Here is a 19,704-nt window from a genome sequence, read left to right on the forward strand (position 1 = left end):
TGAGGGGAGAGGTGGGGCTTAGTGATTTTGATCGATCCGACTTCTCACCAATGAAAAAGTGGCTCTGAAAGTTCAGCGACGAATGGGGACACGCATTCTCCAATCGGAGGCCAAAGAACCGGAGCTGTGCTGAAATGAAGGCGCTGGGAGGGTCAGAGGTTGGGGGACAGGCGGTCGACGGGCATTCGAGCTCGCCAGTAGCAACGCGTCGTGGGGGTGGTGCCGGAAGTGAGGGACGCGGCCGGAGGGGCGGGCCATCCGGCCGATCAGGGCGGGGGAGAGAGCTGGAGCTCGGTACGCGCAGGGCGGCCGGAGCAGCATGGCGGAAGACGAGAGCGATCAGGAGTCGGAGAGGCTCGGCGAGGAACTCGAGGCCATTGCGGGGCCGCGCCTTCCCGCCGGCTTGTCTCCCGCCCTGAGCAGCCAGTATTACTGCTACCGCTTCTGCCAGGTGAGCGGCTGGCCCCGCCCCCTTTAGGCTGACATCTGGGGGGTGGGGGGAGAAGGCAGGAGGGAGGCGGCCGAGAGGAGACCTGCGAGGGGATCTTCCGGGGGCGGAACGCCGGCGGCTCCCCCGCTGCTGCGGAGCGGGGACGGACCAACTGCCGGGGGGGGAGCCGAGGGACGAGCCCACGGGAGTGGTGGCGGGGGGGGGGTCTTGCCTTCACGTCCACGAATCCTTCCCCACCCCCGCCGCCCTGAAGAGCGGGCAAGAGCGCTGGAGGGAAGCTCGCCCGTCCTCCCTTGCCCGGGGGCGGAGGGAGGGAGCTGCGCTCTCTGACGGCAGTTTTCCCCTGGTGAATCTCTCCCGGGTTTGCCGCCGTCGTCTTATTCGGGGAGGGCTGCAAACCGTGGAGCTGAGCCTGACCATGACCTTAATTTTCCTCTCGGCTGACTGCGCCTCACGTCGCTGCCGGGTCGGGGGGCTGTTGTTGCGCTGGGAGAGGGAGAAGGGGGCTCTTTGCCCGCCGGCTCTCCCCCGCCCCCAGCTCGGTGGTCGCGCAGTTGCCCCGCTGGAGCAGGGTGGGTGGGTGTCTGCCCGCCCGGCTGTGAGGGCAGGGCTTGGTGTTCCTGTCAGGGAAGGAGCAGGGAACTGTCTGCGGATGCTGAGGCCACTGGCAAAGCTGTCGCGGCCTTTCCCCTTTGTTTTAACCCTTGTCGCCTCGTCCTTTTGGGTTGCCGTGACAGAAAAATGAGGTCCAAAGAGGCCCGTGACAACGAATTAGCGTTCGTTACATGAACACGGTGTCGTTGCTGCTGGTTAAGCTCCCAGTTTGGGAACTTGTGGCGGACAGCTCTTCGTGAAGGCTTGGTTTTCAGCGAGTTCGGAGGGGACACCTCGGTGTTGTTCATTCACAGGGAATGGGTGCTTGGTTCTAACTATCTGGCATGTTACTGGGCTGGTGTTGGTGTCTTATGGCTCTTAAGTCCCGACCGATGCATGTTTGGAAGCAAGTCCCACTGTATTCAGTGAAACTTACTTCCAGGTAAATGTGTCTTTGTATTTCAGAACAGTGAAGTATGTCTTTAAAACGCTTACCCTGAGCAAAGAATGAAGTGTATGCTAATTGGAAACAATCAGGTTGCTTTATTTCTGAGTAGTTTGATTAATTATTTGTTTAAATTTGATACGTTTGCTATCGTAACATTTACCAAGCTCATAATTTGTGTGAACATATTCCCAGTTCTTTGTGCACTTTTGCTTCTAATGCTTAATCATTAAGGAGGCGATATAAATGCTGATCTACTTTATAATAAGGCTTGTAGTAGGGATTACTGAGATAAGGGATGTAAAGTAATCTGAAGATGCAGTATGACTGCTAAATGTTGCTGTATAATTTGCGTATTTGTATCTTGCTTCATTTGTAACTAGATGACAATATGAAGTCAATATTTTGCATAAAACTGGGGATCTGAGTTTTCAAAAAAGATGCTGTGCTCCTTCAGTTGTGCTTTGCTATCCTTGTGCATCCTTTAAATTATTTAGGCTGCAATCCTGTGCCCAGCTAAGATACAGTAAACACAACTGGACTTACTTCTGAGTAGACATGTTTAGGACTGTGCTACACTGCTTAGTCATTCGTACAAAGTTAACCAGAATTAACCTGAACTTCACATTGACTGTCCATTTAATATTGTTAGCATGTTAAATGTCTGATTTGTAGATTGATGTAAACTGTAATCTTGTAACTTGTCATATGTTTTGATAGTGGTATAGTAACATGGTTGGGTAGAAACTCTCCACTGAGGTCATATGTTGAGTGCTTCTCGCCAGTTTTCCCAATAACGTACAGATACAAATCTGCAAAAGGCTATGCCTGGAGCAAGACCTTTAATAGAAATTGACTTGAGAAAATCTAGTTTAAAATATAGTAACACTTGAAATGTAATATAAAGAGAGCCTCTTTCCTTGCTTAATATTAAATCACACTTAAATAGGACTGAGAAAAGATTGGGTCACTGTAGCAGTCTTTCTTTCTCTCTCCTTCCCCACCTTTTCAACCCCCAGAATTCTACATACTATGAAATGTCACATATTCCACTCTGAGGCTGCAATCCTATAAACAGTTACCTGAGAGTAAGTCCTATTAAACTCATTGAGGCTTGGTTGTGACTAAATATGTATAGGATTGCACTTCATGAGGCTGCAATGAATAGGAAAAAATTGAATCTGAATGCTAAAAGTTGAAATTGTAAGCAAACTTCATTGATAACATTTAGACGTTCTTCCAAGTCCCTGTGTTTAGGATTTGGGTAGAAATCGGTTTATGGTGCAAACCTAGACAGAAAAAAGTAATACAACTCCCAGCATTCCCCAGCCAGCCATGCTGGCTGGGGAATCCTGGGAGTTGTAGGACTTTCTTCTGTCTAAACAGGCCTAGAATTGCACCTTTAGCCGCCTTTTCTAATCTTTCTTTACCTAATCCATCTTTACTGCATATTCCCTATTTTCTGTTTAGTCTAGCAGCGGCGTGCCCCTTTCTAATCGCAGTGGTCTTTCACTGTTTTTTCTCATCCAGGACCTGTTTTCTTTAGAAAATGGAAAATAATAGTTTTTCTTTTCTACTGATCTTTTATGAGGAAGCATCTGTATGGAAGAACTTCCTAACTGTTTTGCCCAGACGCTGTTGCAAGTTTACTTAGTTTCTGTGCACTCATTGTTTATAATCCTATGAATTTGTTTGTAGCCGGTTTTGAGTGGTTTAAAATTGAAATATAGAGATACTGAATTGAAAGATGTGTCACTATTTTTTTCATTTTGTAAACCGGGTAAAGTGATGGGTATAAAAGGGTACACTTGCTATATTGCAATAGCACATATGTAGGTGTATGCTTGATACAGAAAGGGGTGTGGTTAGGAACATGTTTGAGTGAAGACTGAATGTCATATACATGTATTGACATGCAGTGGCTTGCGGTCAAGTTAAAAAATATCCTTAACATAGTGGTGCCTTAAATTGGAGGGGGGAGATGGTGTTGGTGTAGTAAAGCAATATTGAAATAGAAGGTCATGTTCTGTGCATGGCTGTAATTCCTTTTTTTCCCTGTGACTTGTGATTTTAGTTGTGTCTTGCTTACAGTTTAAGCAACTCACGTTCCAAGCTTTGATGCTGATTTTGGAATTGGATGTTGTGTGATAAACCTACAATGTTTGTAGGCAAAGGATATTCAGTCCCTGCAGGATTGACGTTAGAAACTGGTTTTGCAGTCTCGGGACACTTCAGTTATATGATCATACATCTGATTATATCTGTAAACGTTTCTCCCATTTAATTATATATAGTGTAACTGGTTGACATTTTCTACTACCACCAACAGATCTTTGTTCTCAGGTATAGTTATCAGTTCACAATAACCTCATATTCATCACACTTTCTCTACAAAATATAAATAGATGCAATTTCTCATATACAGAAGAGCAAGTTTTAATTGATACATATGCAACATGTGTATCTAGTGTTTCCTAGGCTGAATTACTAGGAACCTGGAAAAACTCCAAGTTTCTTCAGTGTATTACATTATAAGTGTCACAGGATAGTCTTCAGTGCCTTGTGGCTTGGTAAACCCATGGTCCATAAGGACTCTTTTAAGGTGTAGTGTTAGAGAAGCCAAGATGATGATGTAATTTTGTAGCACATGGAGAATAAGCTGGTTTGGGGGGTCTGAAGCTGTCCTTGAGTAATGGGATGTGCTAAAATAAAACTGCCAGTTATTTAGAGTTGCATGTATTTAAGGTCAGCTGAATCATACCTGATAGTTTACTATCTATCACCTCAGAATTGCTCCTCTTCGATCTCACTTCCTAAGACTGATATTGTTGGGATGGGAAGTGTGTAATTCAACCATTTCTGCTGATCGCGACTCCTGCAGGCAGTATGACCATGTCAAAAATGTCTATGAATTACTGAGGAATTGCTGTTTCTGGAAAAAACATATCTCATGTCTGTCTGCTATTTATGTTAAGACTATAAATAAGTTTCACTAACTAGTTTGGACAAAGCTAATGCTGTCCAGAAAAGAGTCTCCAGGAGAAAATGGAAACAAGATATAAATCAGCCTCTGTCCACCATGTGAAGCTCAAGCCATAGCAGTCTTAATTTGATTGAAAAGAAGAGTTCTTCATATAGCCAAAAATAACTGAATTTGGGCTTCCTTGCTACTATTATACTAGCGCTAACCCTACTCGCTGGTAATTGCTATGTAGTTTCTAGGCAAAGGCCACATAACTCCACAGGTTTCTTCTTGCCCAGCACTTGCTCGAATGGATGACAGCACCCTCCAACCCCTGGAGTAGATACTTCTTCAAGAAGGGAATGAGTACGCATCAGTGCTTGAACGATGGTGCACATGGAAAGGTGGGAGGGGCGGTTTGAAGAAGTACATGGGGCGCACACTCTTCCTGATATCAGGCAGCTGAAATCTAATTTACTGGTTATAGTCACCTGTCCACTGCAGTTTCCAACGGAGAGGCTCTCCTGAAACATTAAAAGCTGCCTTATACCAACTCAGACCATTGGTCATTGTAGCTCAGTATTGTTTACACTGCCTGGCAGAGGCTCTCCAGGACAGGCATCTTTCTCAACCCTACCTTGAACATGCCAGAGATTGAACCTGGGACCTTTTGCATGCAAAGTAGATGCTCTGTTACTAAGGTGTGACCCTTCCTCTTGAGTGTCACCTGAATACAGCGCTTAACATCTTGACTTTGGCAAGGCTGGCATGTGGAGTCCCAGGGTCTTTGACCCATCCCACAGCAGCTTGCCTTGGAAAACAGTTTTTTGAATGACAGATTGTTCCCTAGGCAAGGCAAGTGCACACAGTCACCCATGGGGCACACAGTGGACTGTTCATCCTACAGTGTAGACCCACCTGCATATCAGAAATATTGTTTGAAGGTCAGAGAAAAGGTGGTGTGTGTGTGTGTATACACATACACGTGTGCACACAGATGGGGATAAAGTAAGGGACCCGAAAGAAGTAGGCAAGAAATAAGTCATGTATGTCCTGGATTCAATTGCTTTGTCCCCGTTGTAATCTCTGGCCAAATACAGATTCTGCCCCTTTGAAGAAATGCTGCTCTCAAGATGTTGCTTATCCCTGTGCAACAGCTGATGATGGGTTACAACTGCAAAGCACATCCAATGAAGTCATTTAAATACTATTTTAAATGTTACCTGAAAGAGTTTGTTCAGCTTCCACAGTTCACACTTGATAGTGAATCAATCTCCCACACACATTAGACCTTGGAGTGTAGCTTTGAACAGAAGGGGGCAGGGATTGCTTTGTGAAATCAAGGCACACATGGCCATTTCATGTAGGTGACTTCTGGCTGTCCATCTCCATCTGTCCCATCCCCCAAACCATCCTCTTTATGGGGAATGACTGGAATAAGTGCTTGTTACTAAATGCCTGCTGGCATCTTTGTTCCCTTTCTCTGGCAAGGCCACAGATCAACTTGCTTAAAACAAGGGGCCCAAAATAAGTATTCCTTTCCTAAAACTTGTAGGAATTAGTATTATCCATGCTAACAGGTAAATTGAGATTTTTAAGCAAAATTTTCAAAAGACATTTTGTTAATAAAGTAGCTGATCAGTGTGGAAATCCTTTCACATTTTAAACACACCAAGTACTGGAGCTCACGTACTTTCATTATTTATTATTTAATTTATAAATAAGAGCTTTGGCTATTGGGTGGCATAGAAATGTATAGATACTGTATTTTTATCCTGCTTTTCAGAGTATTGTCTCCCAAAACAGCTCACATAAATCAAAAAGAGAGACAGGCTCTACCGTCAGGCTTACAAGCTAAAAAGACAAGACAAGGAAAGGGGAGTGGAGGGAAAGGAAGAGGAGGGAAGTCAGTTTTTCACAGCTAATACAAGGTGATGAGCAATAAGAGACTACTCAAATGCACTTCAGGCAAGGTTGATCTTCCCTTTGTGATGGTCTTGCTTGAAATGATAGCTATTTGGCTGGTTGATGGGGCCAGAATGTTCTTTCCATTTACTTCTGCAGTCCCAGGGCTTCAAGCAGTTGAGCAGAGCATTCTTTCTGGCAGGGAGGAGGAAGTGAGCTCCCTGTAACAGCTTCTTCTCTGGCAGATGGATGGGCCAGGTTGATCTCGCTTCTCACTCTCTCTCCTCTTCCTTTTGCTCCCCACACCTTCCTTCTATACTGACTGCCCTTAATTTCCCCTTTTTTTGATATACATTTCTTGAAAGTTGTGGATAAGGCGGGTGAGATGGGGTGGTGCGTTTATATTGTATACGTCTAAGAAAAAATGTAGTAAAAATATTTTTTATAATCAAAGAATTCCAACTTACCACTGCTGGGTATTGAAATTTCATAAACGTCCAAAAGCCAATTTTTGTTGGCTCCAGAACACCAGTAGCATTTATATGTGACGTTAGGGATGGGGGAGAATTTCTCCCCGAAACTTCGGGGGGCTGAGTGCCAACGCATTCGGTCCTCCAAAGGTTGTTCGGGGAGAAATTCTCCGCCCCCCCCCCCCCCGGATGGGACTTACCTTTCACGAATGTCCCTCCCGGCGGCGGGTCCCGGCGGCAGTTCGGCAGGTCTTTGTCAGGGGCGGGGGCGGCAGCCGGTCTTTTGACTGGCTGCCGCCGCCGCCGCTACAAGAAAAGTAAAAAAAAAAAAACACGCCCCTGTGATAGGCTACGTAACGATTAACGTAGCCTATCACGGCTAGATTTGCAAAGTCAGCCGTGATAGGCTACGTTAATCGTCACGTAGCCTATCACGGGTGACTTTAAAAAAAAAAGCGCGTACGGCTAATGGCGGCCCCCATAGGGAGCCGCCATTCGCGTTCCTTATTTGGTCCCTGTAGTCTATGTAAAGATTTACGTAGACTACGGCGAAAATAAGGACAACGCAAATAGCGTTGCCCTTATTTTCTCTGTAGTCTACGTAAATCTTTACGTAGACTACAGGGATCAAATAAGGAACGCGAGTGGCGGCTCCCTATGGGGGCCGCCATTTGCGTACGTGCTTTTTTTTTTCCAAAGTCACCCGTGATAGGGTACGTGACGATTAACGTAGCCAGCTGACTTTGCAGATCTAGCCGTGATAGGCTACGTTAATCGTTACGTAGCCTATCACGGGGCTTTTTGTTTTTTGTTTTTACTTTTGAAGTTCGCGGCCGGGGAGATGGGGCGCTTCTCCCCAGCCTGAATTTCGGCCGGCGAGGTGGGAAGCCTCCCCCCCGGCCTGAATTTCGGGGGGAGCAGCGAAGCGCCTCCCCCCCACCGCGAAGCAAGCTGCGAGACCAGGTAAGTGACTTTCGTGCATCCCTAGTGACGGTGTTGGTGGTCTTCAAACTAAGGACTAAGCTAGATCTAGCCCTCATCTGCCAGTGTGCCTGTTTTGCCTTGGATGGCTGTAAGCTGTGCTGGTGATTTTATTGTCCCTGGCAGTGGACTCCTTACCTACTTAACACTGTTACTAAGAAGATTCTCATGGCTGTACAACTTGTTGAGATTCCTCTATTCCTGCTCATGCGCTACTTTTGACCAAATTTAATTTGTACTCTTTTTTTTCCCCCTACCCCCCAACAGGTTGTTGAAGACTATGCTGGAAGATGGCAGGTTCCTCTGCCACAGCTTCAGGTGCTTCAGACAGCGCTGTGTTGTTTCACGTCGGCATGTGTATCATTCCCAGCTGAATGTGAGCATGTACAGTATGTGTTGAGTAGCCTAGCCTTGTAAGTAAATCTCTGCTTCTCCTGTTAACTAAGATTTCTGTGCTTGCTTTCTGGGTAACTCATGACCACTTCAGAAATTCATCTTCAAGGACAGTTCTACACTTTTCTGAATTTTTTAAAGCAATAAGGGCACAATCCTATGGGGGTGCGCCCTGGGTACTCTCAAGCCTCCAAATTTGGGGGCTTACAAGTATCCTATGCAGAGTGGGAGGCACCTTGTGCCTCCCGCGCTGTATTTAAGCTAGACAGACGATTTTACCCATCTAGCGGAGGCTTTGGGGAGGGGGAGGGAAGGAGGCTGGGGTGGCGATAGGAAAAGGCATAAGCCAGCTGCCCTGGTCTCCTCCCCTCCCTGCCCCCAGGAAGGCCCCCTTTCCCCCATCTCTGCAGTCCGTTTGCCGAATGTGGAGAGATAGCCAGCACAGTTCTCTCCATGCCAGCTACAAGGCAGGGAGGAGGGGAGCACAGTTTCCTGTCTCCAACTTCGTATCCAGGAAACTAAAGAATCCTATGTCCCCCAGACGCTATTTAGGAGGCATGGGATTGCTCCCTAAGAAACTTCTATAATTGCTTTTCAAACACGTGAAAAGCTTATTTGATATAACAACCATTCCACAGGTAGCAGTTTGTAACTATATGCTCCTGAGTGTTCGCATGTAATATTTGGATGGGCATATGACATTTCTTAGCATCTTCCAGCTGTTAATGTAGTTTTGTGATGGATTCAAACAAGTCATGAAGCATGGCTGAACATTTTCTAGAAAAACTAGTTTTAGATGGGACAGGGATAAGTACTATTTTTTGAGGGAGAAAACTAAATTGTTAATATATTTTTAATTAATAAACATGTTCAAGCACTTAAAGCTGTGTTCTAGGACAACAAAAGCATCTTCACATTGAAATACCCTTTACTTTTAATGCCTTGTCTATCCCAAGTCTGCCTCCAGCGCAGAAAATAGTTGTGTTCAGTTTGATTTGTGAGCTACAAGTTCCACTACAGACACTGTTTTGAAATATTGGAAGCTCAGTTTTGTGCGTCGTGGATACCTATCAGCCAGTATTAATGATCAGTGCAGAATATGTGCTTGGGGTTGGAGTGATTAGAGGCAGGCTCACCTTTGCTGGTGAAGGCTTGTAGGGGAAGCTTGTTTAGTTGTTGACTGGGATCACCAGACTCAGGCAGGGCAAACTAAAAGCTTCTTGTCTGCACTTGGTCAAATCTTGATGTAGCTTCCCTAGGTCTTGTCCATTATCCAGCTTTCCCCGTTATTGAAATAATCAGGCTTCAACATTTATTTTATTTATAAAATGTATTACCTCCTTTCCATTACAAAATGAGTGTGGTGAGGGTGGCGCCACCCTCTGGCAAGCCAGCTTTCCTCCAAACTTTGAAGCTACAGAGGCGGGGAGGAGATTGTCCTGGCAGTGGTGCAGTGATACCTGACACCTCCCCAGGTACACAATTGGGGGAAAAACTGAGGGTTCTTGGGCAGTTACACAGCCAAGATGCCTAAAGAGCCTTCACTACATAGAGCCAAACTGGCAACCCCTAGTCTTTCCTTCTCTGGAGTGGGGGGAGTTGGATACCCCGGCTGGAAGGCACTCTGTGCACCTTCAAGGAGTGGCACCCCCAGGAAAGGCTGTGGGTGGGGGTTTACCCATAGAGGAAGGGGTTTGGGTGCTGGCAACTACAATGTTTGGCTTATCCACTGAGAAATTGTAGATTCCTGGAGATAAAAACAAGTTTAGAACTTCATGCTCACAGTATAATGGCTTTCTTGGTATACAAATATGCTCAAGACTCTGAGATTACTCTTAGACTTTGGCTGGCTATTTTTGCCTGGAAATCAGTGGATATTAAAATTTGTACTTTGGGTTGAGATGCTATTGGCAGCATGATTTGTAAAACTGTTCAAGAAGTTATTTGCATTCCTGGGAGGAAGGCCACAAAGAATAGTGAAATGTTTATTATTTATTTATTTATGTATTGCATTTATATCCCGCCTTTTTTCCTCTTGCAAGGAACCCAAGGCGGCTTACATTATCCTCCTCTCCGTTTTATCCTCACAACAACAACCCTGTGAGGTAGGTTGGGCTGAGAGTCTGTGACTGGCCCAAAGTCACCCAGTGAGCTTCCATGGCCAAGTGGGGACTAGAACCAGGATCTCCCAGCTCCCAGTCCGTCACTCTCACCACTACACTACACTGGCTCTCAGTGTTATCTCTTTGGAACCTTTGCAGATTCTAAGGGTCCCTTCCATCCCATTCGTGTGTGGTTTGGGTCATAGTGCTAGATTAGGTATGTAGAACCTCAGGTTTAGTGGTTTCCTGATTTTTTGTGCAGTTTACTGGTTTCCTGGCTTTTGTACAGTTTTCACCCAATTTTAAAAGGTTCAAATGTCTCTCCTAAGGCTTAGTTAGAGACAGTAAGAGCTTTACGCTCAAGTCTGCTGGTATTTGAGCTCTGCCCCTCTTGCTGTCAGCCCCGCTTAGCACTTGAATGTGGCCCCTGAAAGCTTCTCCAAAATGGAATTTGGCCCTCAGGACAAAATAGGTTATACACCCCTGGGCTAGATTATTGTGAGATTTGGAGTTCAGTGACATTGGCTTCTCTCTCTCTCTTTTATCTGACCCAAGTCTTGCAGACCTGGGGCTTATCCATTGTGTGTTTATAATGAGAAGCTGACTGCAGGTGAACTGACCCTATGTTGAATCTTGACAAGACTGAATTAATGCTGACTGACAGCCCCTGTTCTCTGCAAGGGACGGAGGTGGGGGGGGGTAGATGGGGGCACTGACTATTGATGATATAGCAGCTTTACAGTAGGTATTATAGCATTACTTCATCACTTAGGGTTCAGCTTTAGGATTCTCCTGGATTAACCACTGCACTTGAAATTTTAAGTTGCAATAATGGCTAGGAATGCATTGCAGTAACTCCATCTAGTGAGACCTTTGTATTTTGTAATTTTGAGGTTAGTCAGTAATGCGCAATGCTTGAAGTCAGGAAACCAGCCGGTGCAGAATATAGCAGCCCACATCTTTATTGGGTGCTTCAGTGAGAACATATGCCAGTGCTCTAGTATCTGCGCTGGCTTCTGGTTGTGATCTGGTACAATTAAAAGTGTTTGTTTGATACAAAGCCCACAGGTGCCTGGGCCACATTAATGCTTCACGTACAAATCTGCTCTTAAAACCTATGAAATAATATGCTGTAATGATTTGCTTGGGTTTTGATTCCTAGTTGCCTTTTTTTAGGAGTTTTTTTGAATTGCTGCTGTTCTTTGGGAAGGATGAGTTCTATGAAGATCCTTTAAAAGACATTCTGGGTTCAATCCAGGTAATTTGTTATACATATGTTTGGGAAGTAGCAATTGTCATTTGGCACTTGTGTGATAACGAAAAAGTAGCCTCCTGCTTACAAAGAGCTTAAAATATAAGCATGAATATACTGATGTATGCTAGGATTTATATATAAATAGTATAATTAGTTTTTAATACTTAAGATCCTCAAGGACCGGGATGGCAGTTTTTTTTTCAATCTGTGATTTTGCAGCTACGTCTCTGGTTCCTTCTACTGTCACTGCCCCCTCCCCCTCCCCCCCCCACACACTTCATGCAGAGTGAAAGCAGCCGTCCAGTGCTAAATTAGAAGGTGCTGATACTGCTGATTTAGTTAGGAAGTAAGTGTCAGGGTGGACACTGAGCCCATAGAATCCCAGAGTAGTTCTGATTCTGAGGAAGAGCAGTCGCTCCTGGGAGAGGAGCGCGCTCCTCTCCCAGGAGCGACTGCTCTTCCTCAGAATCAGAACTACTCTGGGATTCTATGGGCTCAGTGTCCACCCTGACAGTAAGCCTGAGAGTCTCATACTTTGTTTGCCTCTGTTGGACTTCCTCTCCGCAGCCATCTTCCCTGCTGATAAATTTTCAGAACATTTTCCTATGCTTTGTTTTTTTCTTAAGTTCATTAGTAGCGATAAATGCATGTCAATAGCGAATACAATATTAGGCAAGCTTGACAGTTTCAAAGTTGTAATTGATGTTTTTCAGGTAATAATCCCTAGCAAGTATGTGGGATAATACATACATTGGATTGAAGTACATGTATATCTCAGTGTGAAATGGAACTAATAAGTAGTAATGGTGAAACTGAAGGTGCCCCAACAACCTTAGTGGAAGAGAGTTGAACTCTGTTGAAACAGATGAGTGGTTGCCAGCATATCATGCAGTTCTTTGGGTTGCTGAAATTAATTAGTGTGTCAACAGTTTTCAGTACCTTTGTCTTTTCTTAAACTTAAACGATATTAAGAGAAGTACATGCTATTGTCTTTGAATTTTTACAAGTATTCCCCCCCCCCCCCAAAAAAAAAATTTCTACGTAATTTTTGTCCTCAAAAATTTCAGGTCAAATATTTGTGGTGTCTTGGGACAAAAAATTACATGGGGCACATTTTTAGCATTGTTTACTAAATACAAGTAAAATAAACATGCTAAATTACACCTCTCTAGGGCAGGGGTGGGCAACTTGTGGTCCTGCAGATGATTTGGCTTATGGCTCCCATCAGCTCTAGCCAGCATAGCTGGTGGTGAGGTATGATGGGAGTTGTAGGGCAAAACATCTGGAGGGCCGCAGGTTGCCCAGCCCTGCTCTAGGGCATCAGTACATTTTCCAATGCAAACTGACAATTTTCCTATGCAAATTAATGTAATTTGCATTGGCAGTTTTCCGGAAAAATTTCCAGTTCAAAAATTTTTGAAAAATGCACATTACTGCTAAGAACACTGCTGTCCTTGCCACTTCTGCTGCCACCACCACCATCCTGTGAGAGGCTGTTGCAGAATTCTCTGTGGTTTCTTACTGTGCTGCTGTGGAATGATGCTTGAGAGAAGCAGTGAAGGAGTACTGAGAAGTCCAACATGAGAGCAGAGCTGGCCAGCACTTTGACTGCCCTCCCATCGGGCTACTATCTCCTTTAGTTGAAGTATAGTGGGATCAATAGACCTTCAGTTGCCCATCATTACAGTGAGTGTCTTGAGTGCCATTTTTTGGCAGAAAGGTAGGCTAGAAATAAAATAAATATAAATTACTAGGGTATATTTTTTTCAGCATGATTCTCTCATGCTTTTTCATTCAAACCTTATGCTTGATGTATTCATTCACTGGGGGCTGCGCCATCCACTTTATTTTAATTTATAAAAATACAAACAAAACAATGAGAAAATAAACAAGTTAGCACATAAAATAGACAAGAATTAAATGTTTAAATGTATATTCGCTAAAGTATAAAAGTGTACAATTCTCCTGAAGTGTAGAGTTTTTAATTTTTGAAAATACTAACATAAAGCTCAATCCTCTTTAAGTGGTTTAATACTCACTTTGTTTTTAGGAATGTCAGAACCTCTTGAGCAGATATGGAAATGTTAACTTGGAGTTGGTGACTCGTATTATCAGAGATGGAGGACCTTGGGAGGATCATGTATTACAAGCTGTTCTTAAAGCGAAGCCCGTTTCTCAGGAGTTAGGTACTAATCCTTCACTATAAATATTGCAGATAGTACCACAGTGAATTGTCCTGTTGTGATACCCGTACATGATTTCTTATAGCCTCTCTTGGAGGTTATCTGCTACTGGTTTTAGACTGGAGATAGCAATGTGGAATTAGCATTTATAGTTTTATTTATGTAGGAATGTTGTGCCCCACCTTTCAGTATCATTACTCCCAGGCAGCTATCATGTAAAAGCAGAATAAAAATCACAAACAATAAGAACAGCAAAATAAACCAATTCAATCAGAATTTCAAAAACCGTGGATGGAAATAAAAGGTCAATGTATCATGTTTTTCTGATATAAATACAATACTCTTGGTCTAGTGGTTGCTTATGCATGTGAAGATTTCTCTTTGTATGTATTATTTCTGACGTGAGCAAAAGTTTAAAAAAACAGGTCCATATGCATTCCCCATTATGTTTATGATCTTTCGCCAAGTGAAGTCTTTGCTTGCATGGGGGTTTGGAATGCAAACACACTGAATAATAAATATCACAGTAACTTTACCTAAAGGGCTTACAGGTTTTTTTCCGATAGTCTGGGGTTAAGGTTATGTAAGGGTCTTGTGGCAGTGGAGGTGAATGTTATTTCCTGTTGCTGTAGAAATCTGTATACTGGCATCTGAAAAAGTTGGTATAAAATCCTCTGTCTCGAAACTGACCACATTTATTATCTATACAAAAATAAGCTTTCTGTAGATTTTCTTAGTGTAGTTTCTTTTAACTTTAACAGGAACTCTTCCCATGCCGCTTTATAAAACTGAACTTGCGTTTAACCTACTTCATAATTTTATGTTTTGGTGATCTAATCATTTGTCTTTTTGTTTTACCAGTAAACAAATATTTAAGCTCTGAAAATCCACTGTTCTTTGAATTACGTGCCAGATACCTTATTGCCTGTGAACGCATCCCAGAGGCAATGGCTCTTATCAAATCTTGTATGAATCATCCTGATATTAGCAAAGACCTTTACTTCCATCAAGCATTTTTCATGTGTCTTTATATGTCACCACTGGAAGATCAGCTATTCCAAGAGGTACTGTTTGTCAGTATATTTTTGTCTTGTTCAGCAATGCAGCTTTATCCTCTGTGTTGATACAGGAGAGTACATATGTTTTTATTCATATTACAGCAAAATAGACAAATGGCCAAACCCACATCTTTTAAAGAACGCTTGCACTAAATATCACAGTTGTGTACAGGATAATTTCTGAAGATCAAAGGGAGCTATTTTTTCCCTATTTGCTAGCATAGCTTTAACGCTGTTCCAGGATTGGTACTTAAAAATTTAGGGTAGGGTACTTACAGAAAGTGGAGAGATGAAATTGGTGGGACCAAATTCCAAGCAACTTTTAGTCACAACCAATTTTTTTCTCTTAAGGGAAACTTTAAAAAGAGATCATGATGATGTATTAAATGTATTAGATGGCTCTCTCTAAAACTGACTCAAGGCATCTAACAGCAAAAATTAAAATATACAAAAATTAAAACCATTTAAAACAGATCAACACAATTTAAAATGCCAAGACCTAGTAAAACAATGGAGGGAGCAATCCTATGGCCGCCTGTCAGCAGCTAGATGGCCATAGGATACCTGGTTTTCTGGGAGCTGACCTCGGAGCTCGTGTTCCGAGGTCGGTTCCTGGAGAACCAACCCTCACAAGAGGAATGCGGAGCGGCCAAAACGGGGCATTCCAGGGTGGGGAGGGCGGAAATGCCGGTACGACACATCCTATGTGTCGTCCGGCTGCCTCCTTCCCCGCTCTGCCCTCCTGCAGCTAGACAGCTAAAATCGGCTGTCCAGCCGCAAATGCAGGGCAGGAGAAGTGCGGAGGGAACGATCCCCTCCGTGCTTCTCCCGCCCTGCATTGGATAGGCGGTCACTTCTGAGTTCGAAGGCGGCTGCCTATCTGCATAGGATTGCACCCTAAATGAATAAGCTCCATCATATGCTGTTAAATGACTGGGAACAAAGTCTCCGCCTAGCACCAAAAAGATGACAATGTTGGTACCAGGTAGACCTCACAATCTGTGTGTGTATGTGTGTGTGTGTGAGAGAGAGAGAGAGAGAGAGAGAGCGCACATGCCAGAGACTTGCAACGTATATGTGGATAAATGTTCATAATTTTTTAAATCCTAAAACAGTTCCGAAGCTATCCAGGCTGAGATGGTGCTGTCTTAATAGGTTGTTGTGAGATTTGCACTTGTCTGCTGCAACAGTGCTAGTCCTGGTGCTTGAACTTAGTTTCTTCTTTTGAAGTGCTATTAAAAACCTCCAAAAATAGTTTGACCAGAAACCTGGCTGAGACAGAAAAATATGAAGTACACACCACAGACAGTGATGGTTGTACAAAACTGCTTCCAACTCTCTAAAAAACTGTTGTCTGTACATGCATGAATTACCTTAATTTTCTGGAAATGTACATTACATGTCATGCCATGAACTTTTGCATTCAGTTATTAAATTGTTTGGGTAGCAATTTTTAGTGAATAGGTAGCTCTTCTGTAGGACTGGATAAAAAGACACACATTTAGAGTAAGTTTCAGTTTAATGCCTTGAGTCTTGTCCATGTTGATGGCTTCTGTCACTTATGAGTTGTAGTATTATGTTTTTTTAATCCCTCATACATTGTTATTGAGTGTATTTGGGGTGTATTTTGTTGAAATCAAGTTTCAGGTTGCCAATCAAGCTGTATAGAAACTTCCTTGTTATACTTGCTACTGTAAATATATAACACTCCCAGTCCTTCCCTGCCCCCTCCCCCCCCAAATTTGGCCTTTACATTTAACAACATTAGCCCTAATAGCAGCTGAGAATTCCAATTACTGTTAAGTGGTTAGCTTTCCTGTTACTAGACTTGCCTAAATTTATCTCATTTTGATTGTATAGCACTTGCTGAGGACTGATTGCAAGAATGGCATTGAAATCATCTGCAACGTTGCAAAAGAAGGGAAGACTGCCTTAGCTTTGTACCTTTGTGAATCGTTTCTTATTCCACAACTCAAAAAAGGAGAGATGTATTGCATCTGGTAAATGCTTTCTTTCTAGTAATATTACTTTCTAGTAATACCTACAAATTGCAGATTCATATTGCTACAGTGGACTGGTAGAAGTATATTTTTTTCTGTAATCATTGTCAGCCTTTCCATTTTCTCACCAATGACTGATGTATTTCACTTCTCTTTTCTGGTTACCTGTGTATTGAAGATGGACCTACAGTGTAGGCCTATACTGCAGTTTCACTGACTTCAAAATCCACAGCTTCGAAGTATTAATAGAAGTCAGGTTTGGGAAATATTCTGCTTTTCTGCAAATAATTAAAAACAGCAGGTTCCTTTTTCTTCTGGTACCAGGAAATATTTGCTTTCAAGTATTTAGTTGGCATCTACAATCAACTTCATTCTGGAAGCAGGAACTGAAACAATTTATTTAGGAGATCCAACTTTAAAAACATATTTTCCAGGTAGTGGGTAGTTCACATTCAATTATATTTGAATGTGTTAAAACTTATTCTAAATTCCTGAATTAATACATCTTTAGTCTAGGAAAGCTGTACACATCAGTATTCAGAGCAGGTTTCCTCAACATGGTGCCCGTCAGATTTTTGAACTTTATTAATTTTATTTATTTATTACATTTCTATTCCGCCCCATAGCCGAAGCTCTCTGGGTGGCTTACAAAAGTTAAAATATTAAAATACAATATACAGTGTTTAAAAACCATTTACATAAAAGCATATGGACAGTATATACAAACATAAGTAAAAACAACTTTGGACTAAAATGTTTTTTAAAAAACCAAAAATAAAACAACACAGCTTAAAAACAGTATACAAAAGTCAGCAAAAGGAACAAGAGTTCTAAAAAGAGAAGGTCTGCTGGAATAATAGAGTCTTTAATGTCTGCTTAAAAACCTTCAAAGAGGTCAGCAGGTGCAATTCAACTGGCAGGTCATTCCACAACTGAGGGGCAGCAAAGGAAAAGGTCCCCTTGTGTGTGGCTGCCAATTTCACATTAGGCAGCCACAGCAGATAGCCCTCAGAGGACCTTAGGTGGCAGACTGGGATGTAGGGGAGAAGGCGTTCCCTAAGGTACCTTGGACCTAGACCAAGGAAGGCTTTAAAGGTAAGAACCAGCACTTTATATTTTGCTCGGAAACAAATTGTTAGGCAGTGAAAAGATTTTAAAACTGGTGTAATATGGTCTCCACGGGATGTCCCAGAGACCAACCTGGCTGCCATATTTTGTACCAGTTGAAGTTCCCAAACTAAATATACAGGCAGCCCCAGGTACCGTGCATTACAGAAATCAAGCCTAGAGGTTACCTGCACGTGCATCACTGTTACCAGGTCCATGTGTTCCAGGAATGGGTGTAGCTGGTGTATCAGCTGAAATTGATAACAGGTACTTCTCACTGTTGCCTCCACCTGGGGTGTACCTGGGGAACTTCACTCCCATCAGCTCAAGCCAGCATGGCCAATGGTCAGGAATGCTAGAAGTTGTAGTCCAAAATATTTAGAGGGCCCCAGGATGGAGAAGGCTGATTTAGAGTTTGGTTATAAAAGGGGAAAGATGTTTCACTGGCTTTTAAATTGAAAGGAAGGCAGCCTGTTTTTTCAGCATTCTAGGTTAGTTTTTCAGTTTTTTTTATAACGGTATATTACATAGGCAAAACTGCTATAATTATGCCGCTTTCAGAAAAATCTTGGAAGAATAGGAAGTTGATAGTTTACCAAATTTGCAGGAGCATTAGAAATCTTGTTCACCCCCAGCCATTTTTTCATCTCAGAACCAGAAAGGAAGCAGGGATAGGAGGTTACTCCTCTTTGACCCAATAATGATGATAGACTGAAAAGCTATTTGAACCATACACCTCTTTGACCCAGTAAAAGCAGACTGAAGGGCCATTTGAGCCAATCTTTCAGCCTGTAAGTAGGACATTCCTCCAACCCAGTACTGAAAGTTTGAGTGGTGCTCTGGTGACTGGAGATTGAGCTGGCCTGTGGTAATATCTGAAAGAAATGGGTCATGGAATGCACATCTCCCTGTTCTGGTAGAGCAAGTAATGAATATGGAGATAAATTCTGGTCTTTGCTTTCTCATAGACCAGTGTTGTCAAGCTGTAGAAGGAAACAGATCATGAGAGTATCGTTCACAGGGAACTAAGTTGTGGTTTTATTTTGGGGGGCTTTCAGTATCTCCCACAAAATATATAGACTTATTTATTAAGACTATGTAAACATTTTCAGAGTATCTACCTCAAGAATCTGGCCATCAAGCAGTGAGTGCTTTCAGACACCTAAATTGACTCCATTAAGACCTACCTCTAGTAAGAATCCCAGTTGTTTCAAATAATATGCTTCCTTTATTGTAACATACTTTAGAAATTGCATTGTATTTAGTTGATGACACCTAATCACATGCATACGTTCTACAAATGCATATGTACTTACAAAAAAATTAAAGCTTGATTACTTATTCTTAAATGTTAATTTGCCATGGTCTTCAGGGATAGAATGGGTTTAAGTGCAAATAATTATTGAAATTTAGTAGAATCTGTTTTCAAGAGAATATGGAACACCAAACACCCCTCCCTTCCATATTGTACTATGGGGACAATTCCAAGAAAGCATGCTTAAGATTGCAGCCCCAGTCATGTAAAAATCCTTGGGAGGTGTTTTCACTTTCTTCTCAGAAGTGAAGTAGAGTTTTTTCTATCTAGATTCTGCTGGCAGTTGTGTGGAGTTCTTTGACCTAGAAATGCTGTTTTTATTTCTTCCAAATCTCTCTACAGAATAGTACAGCATAGTACAAGCAGAGTCACAATATCTGCGTTATTCGGGTTTGTTTTATAACCCTGCATTACGTATTATATATTCTAGTAGCATTATTCATTCGATCATGTATGCTTACAAAGTACTCTGTTTAAATTGTA

The 19,704-nt window shown here is 42.7% G+C and overlaps 1 protein-coding gene across 2 annotated transcripts in view; it reads left to right on the forward strand.

The window, feature by feature from the left end:
- The first annotated feature begins 246 nt into the window (after positions 1-246).
- ZNF654 (zinc finger protein 654) overlaps positions 247-19,704 on the forward strand; it is a 30,847-nt gene continuing 11,389 nt past the window's right edge. For both annotated transcript variants that reach the window (XM_084843387.1, XM_084843386.1), the window contains exons 1-6: positions 247-451; positions 8,076-8,221; positions 11,480-11,561; positions 13,609-13,744; positions 14,603-14,805; positions 16,660-16,799. In XM_084843387.1, the coding sequence (XP_084699513.1) occupies positions 320-451; positions 8,076-8,221; positions 11,480-11,561; positions 13,609-13,744; positions 14,603-14,805; positions 16,660-16,799 (839 nt within the window). In that variant the 5' untranslated portion in view covers positions 247-319. The remainder of the gene's footprint in view (positions 452-8,075; positions 8,222-11,479; positions 11,562-13,608; positions 13,745-14,602; positions 14,806-16,659; positions 16,800-19,704) is intronic.

Source organism: Heloderma suspectum, chromosome 3, assembly GCF_057233095.1.
Source record: "Heloderma suspectum isolate Gila_16-S chromosome 3, 16-S_ref, whole genome shotgun sequence".
NCBI classification, from domain to species: Eukaryota; Metazoa; Chordata; class Lepidosauria; order Squamata; family Helodermatidae; genus Heloderma; species Heloderma suspectum.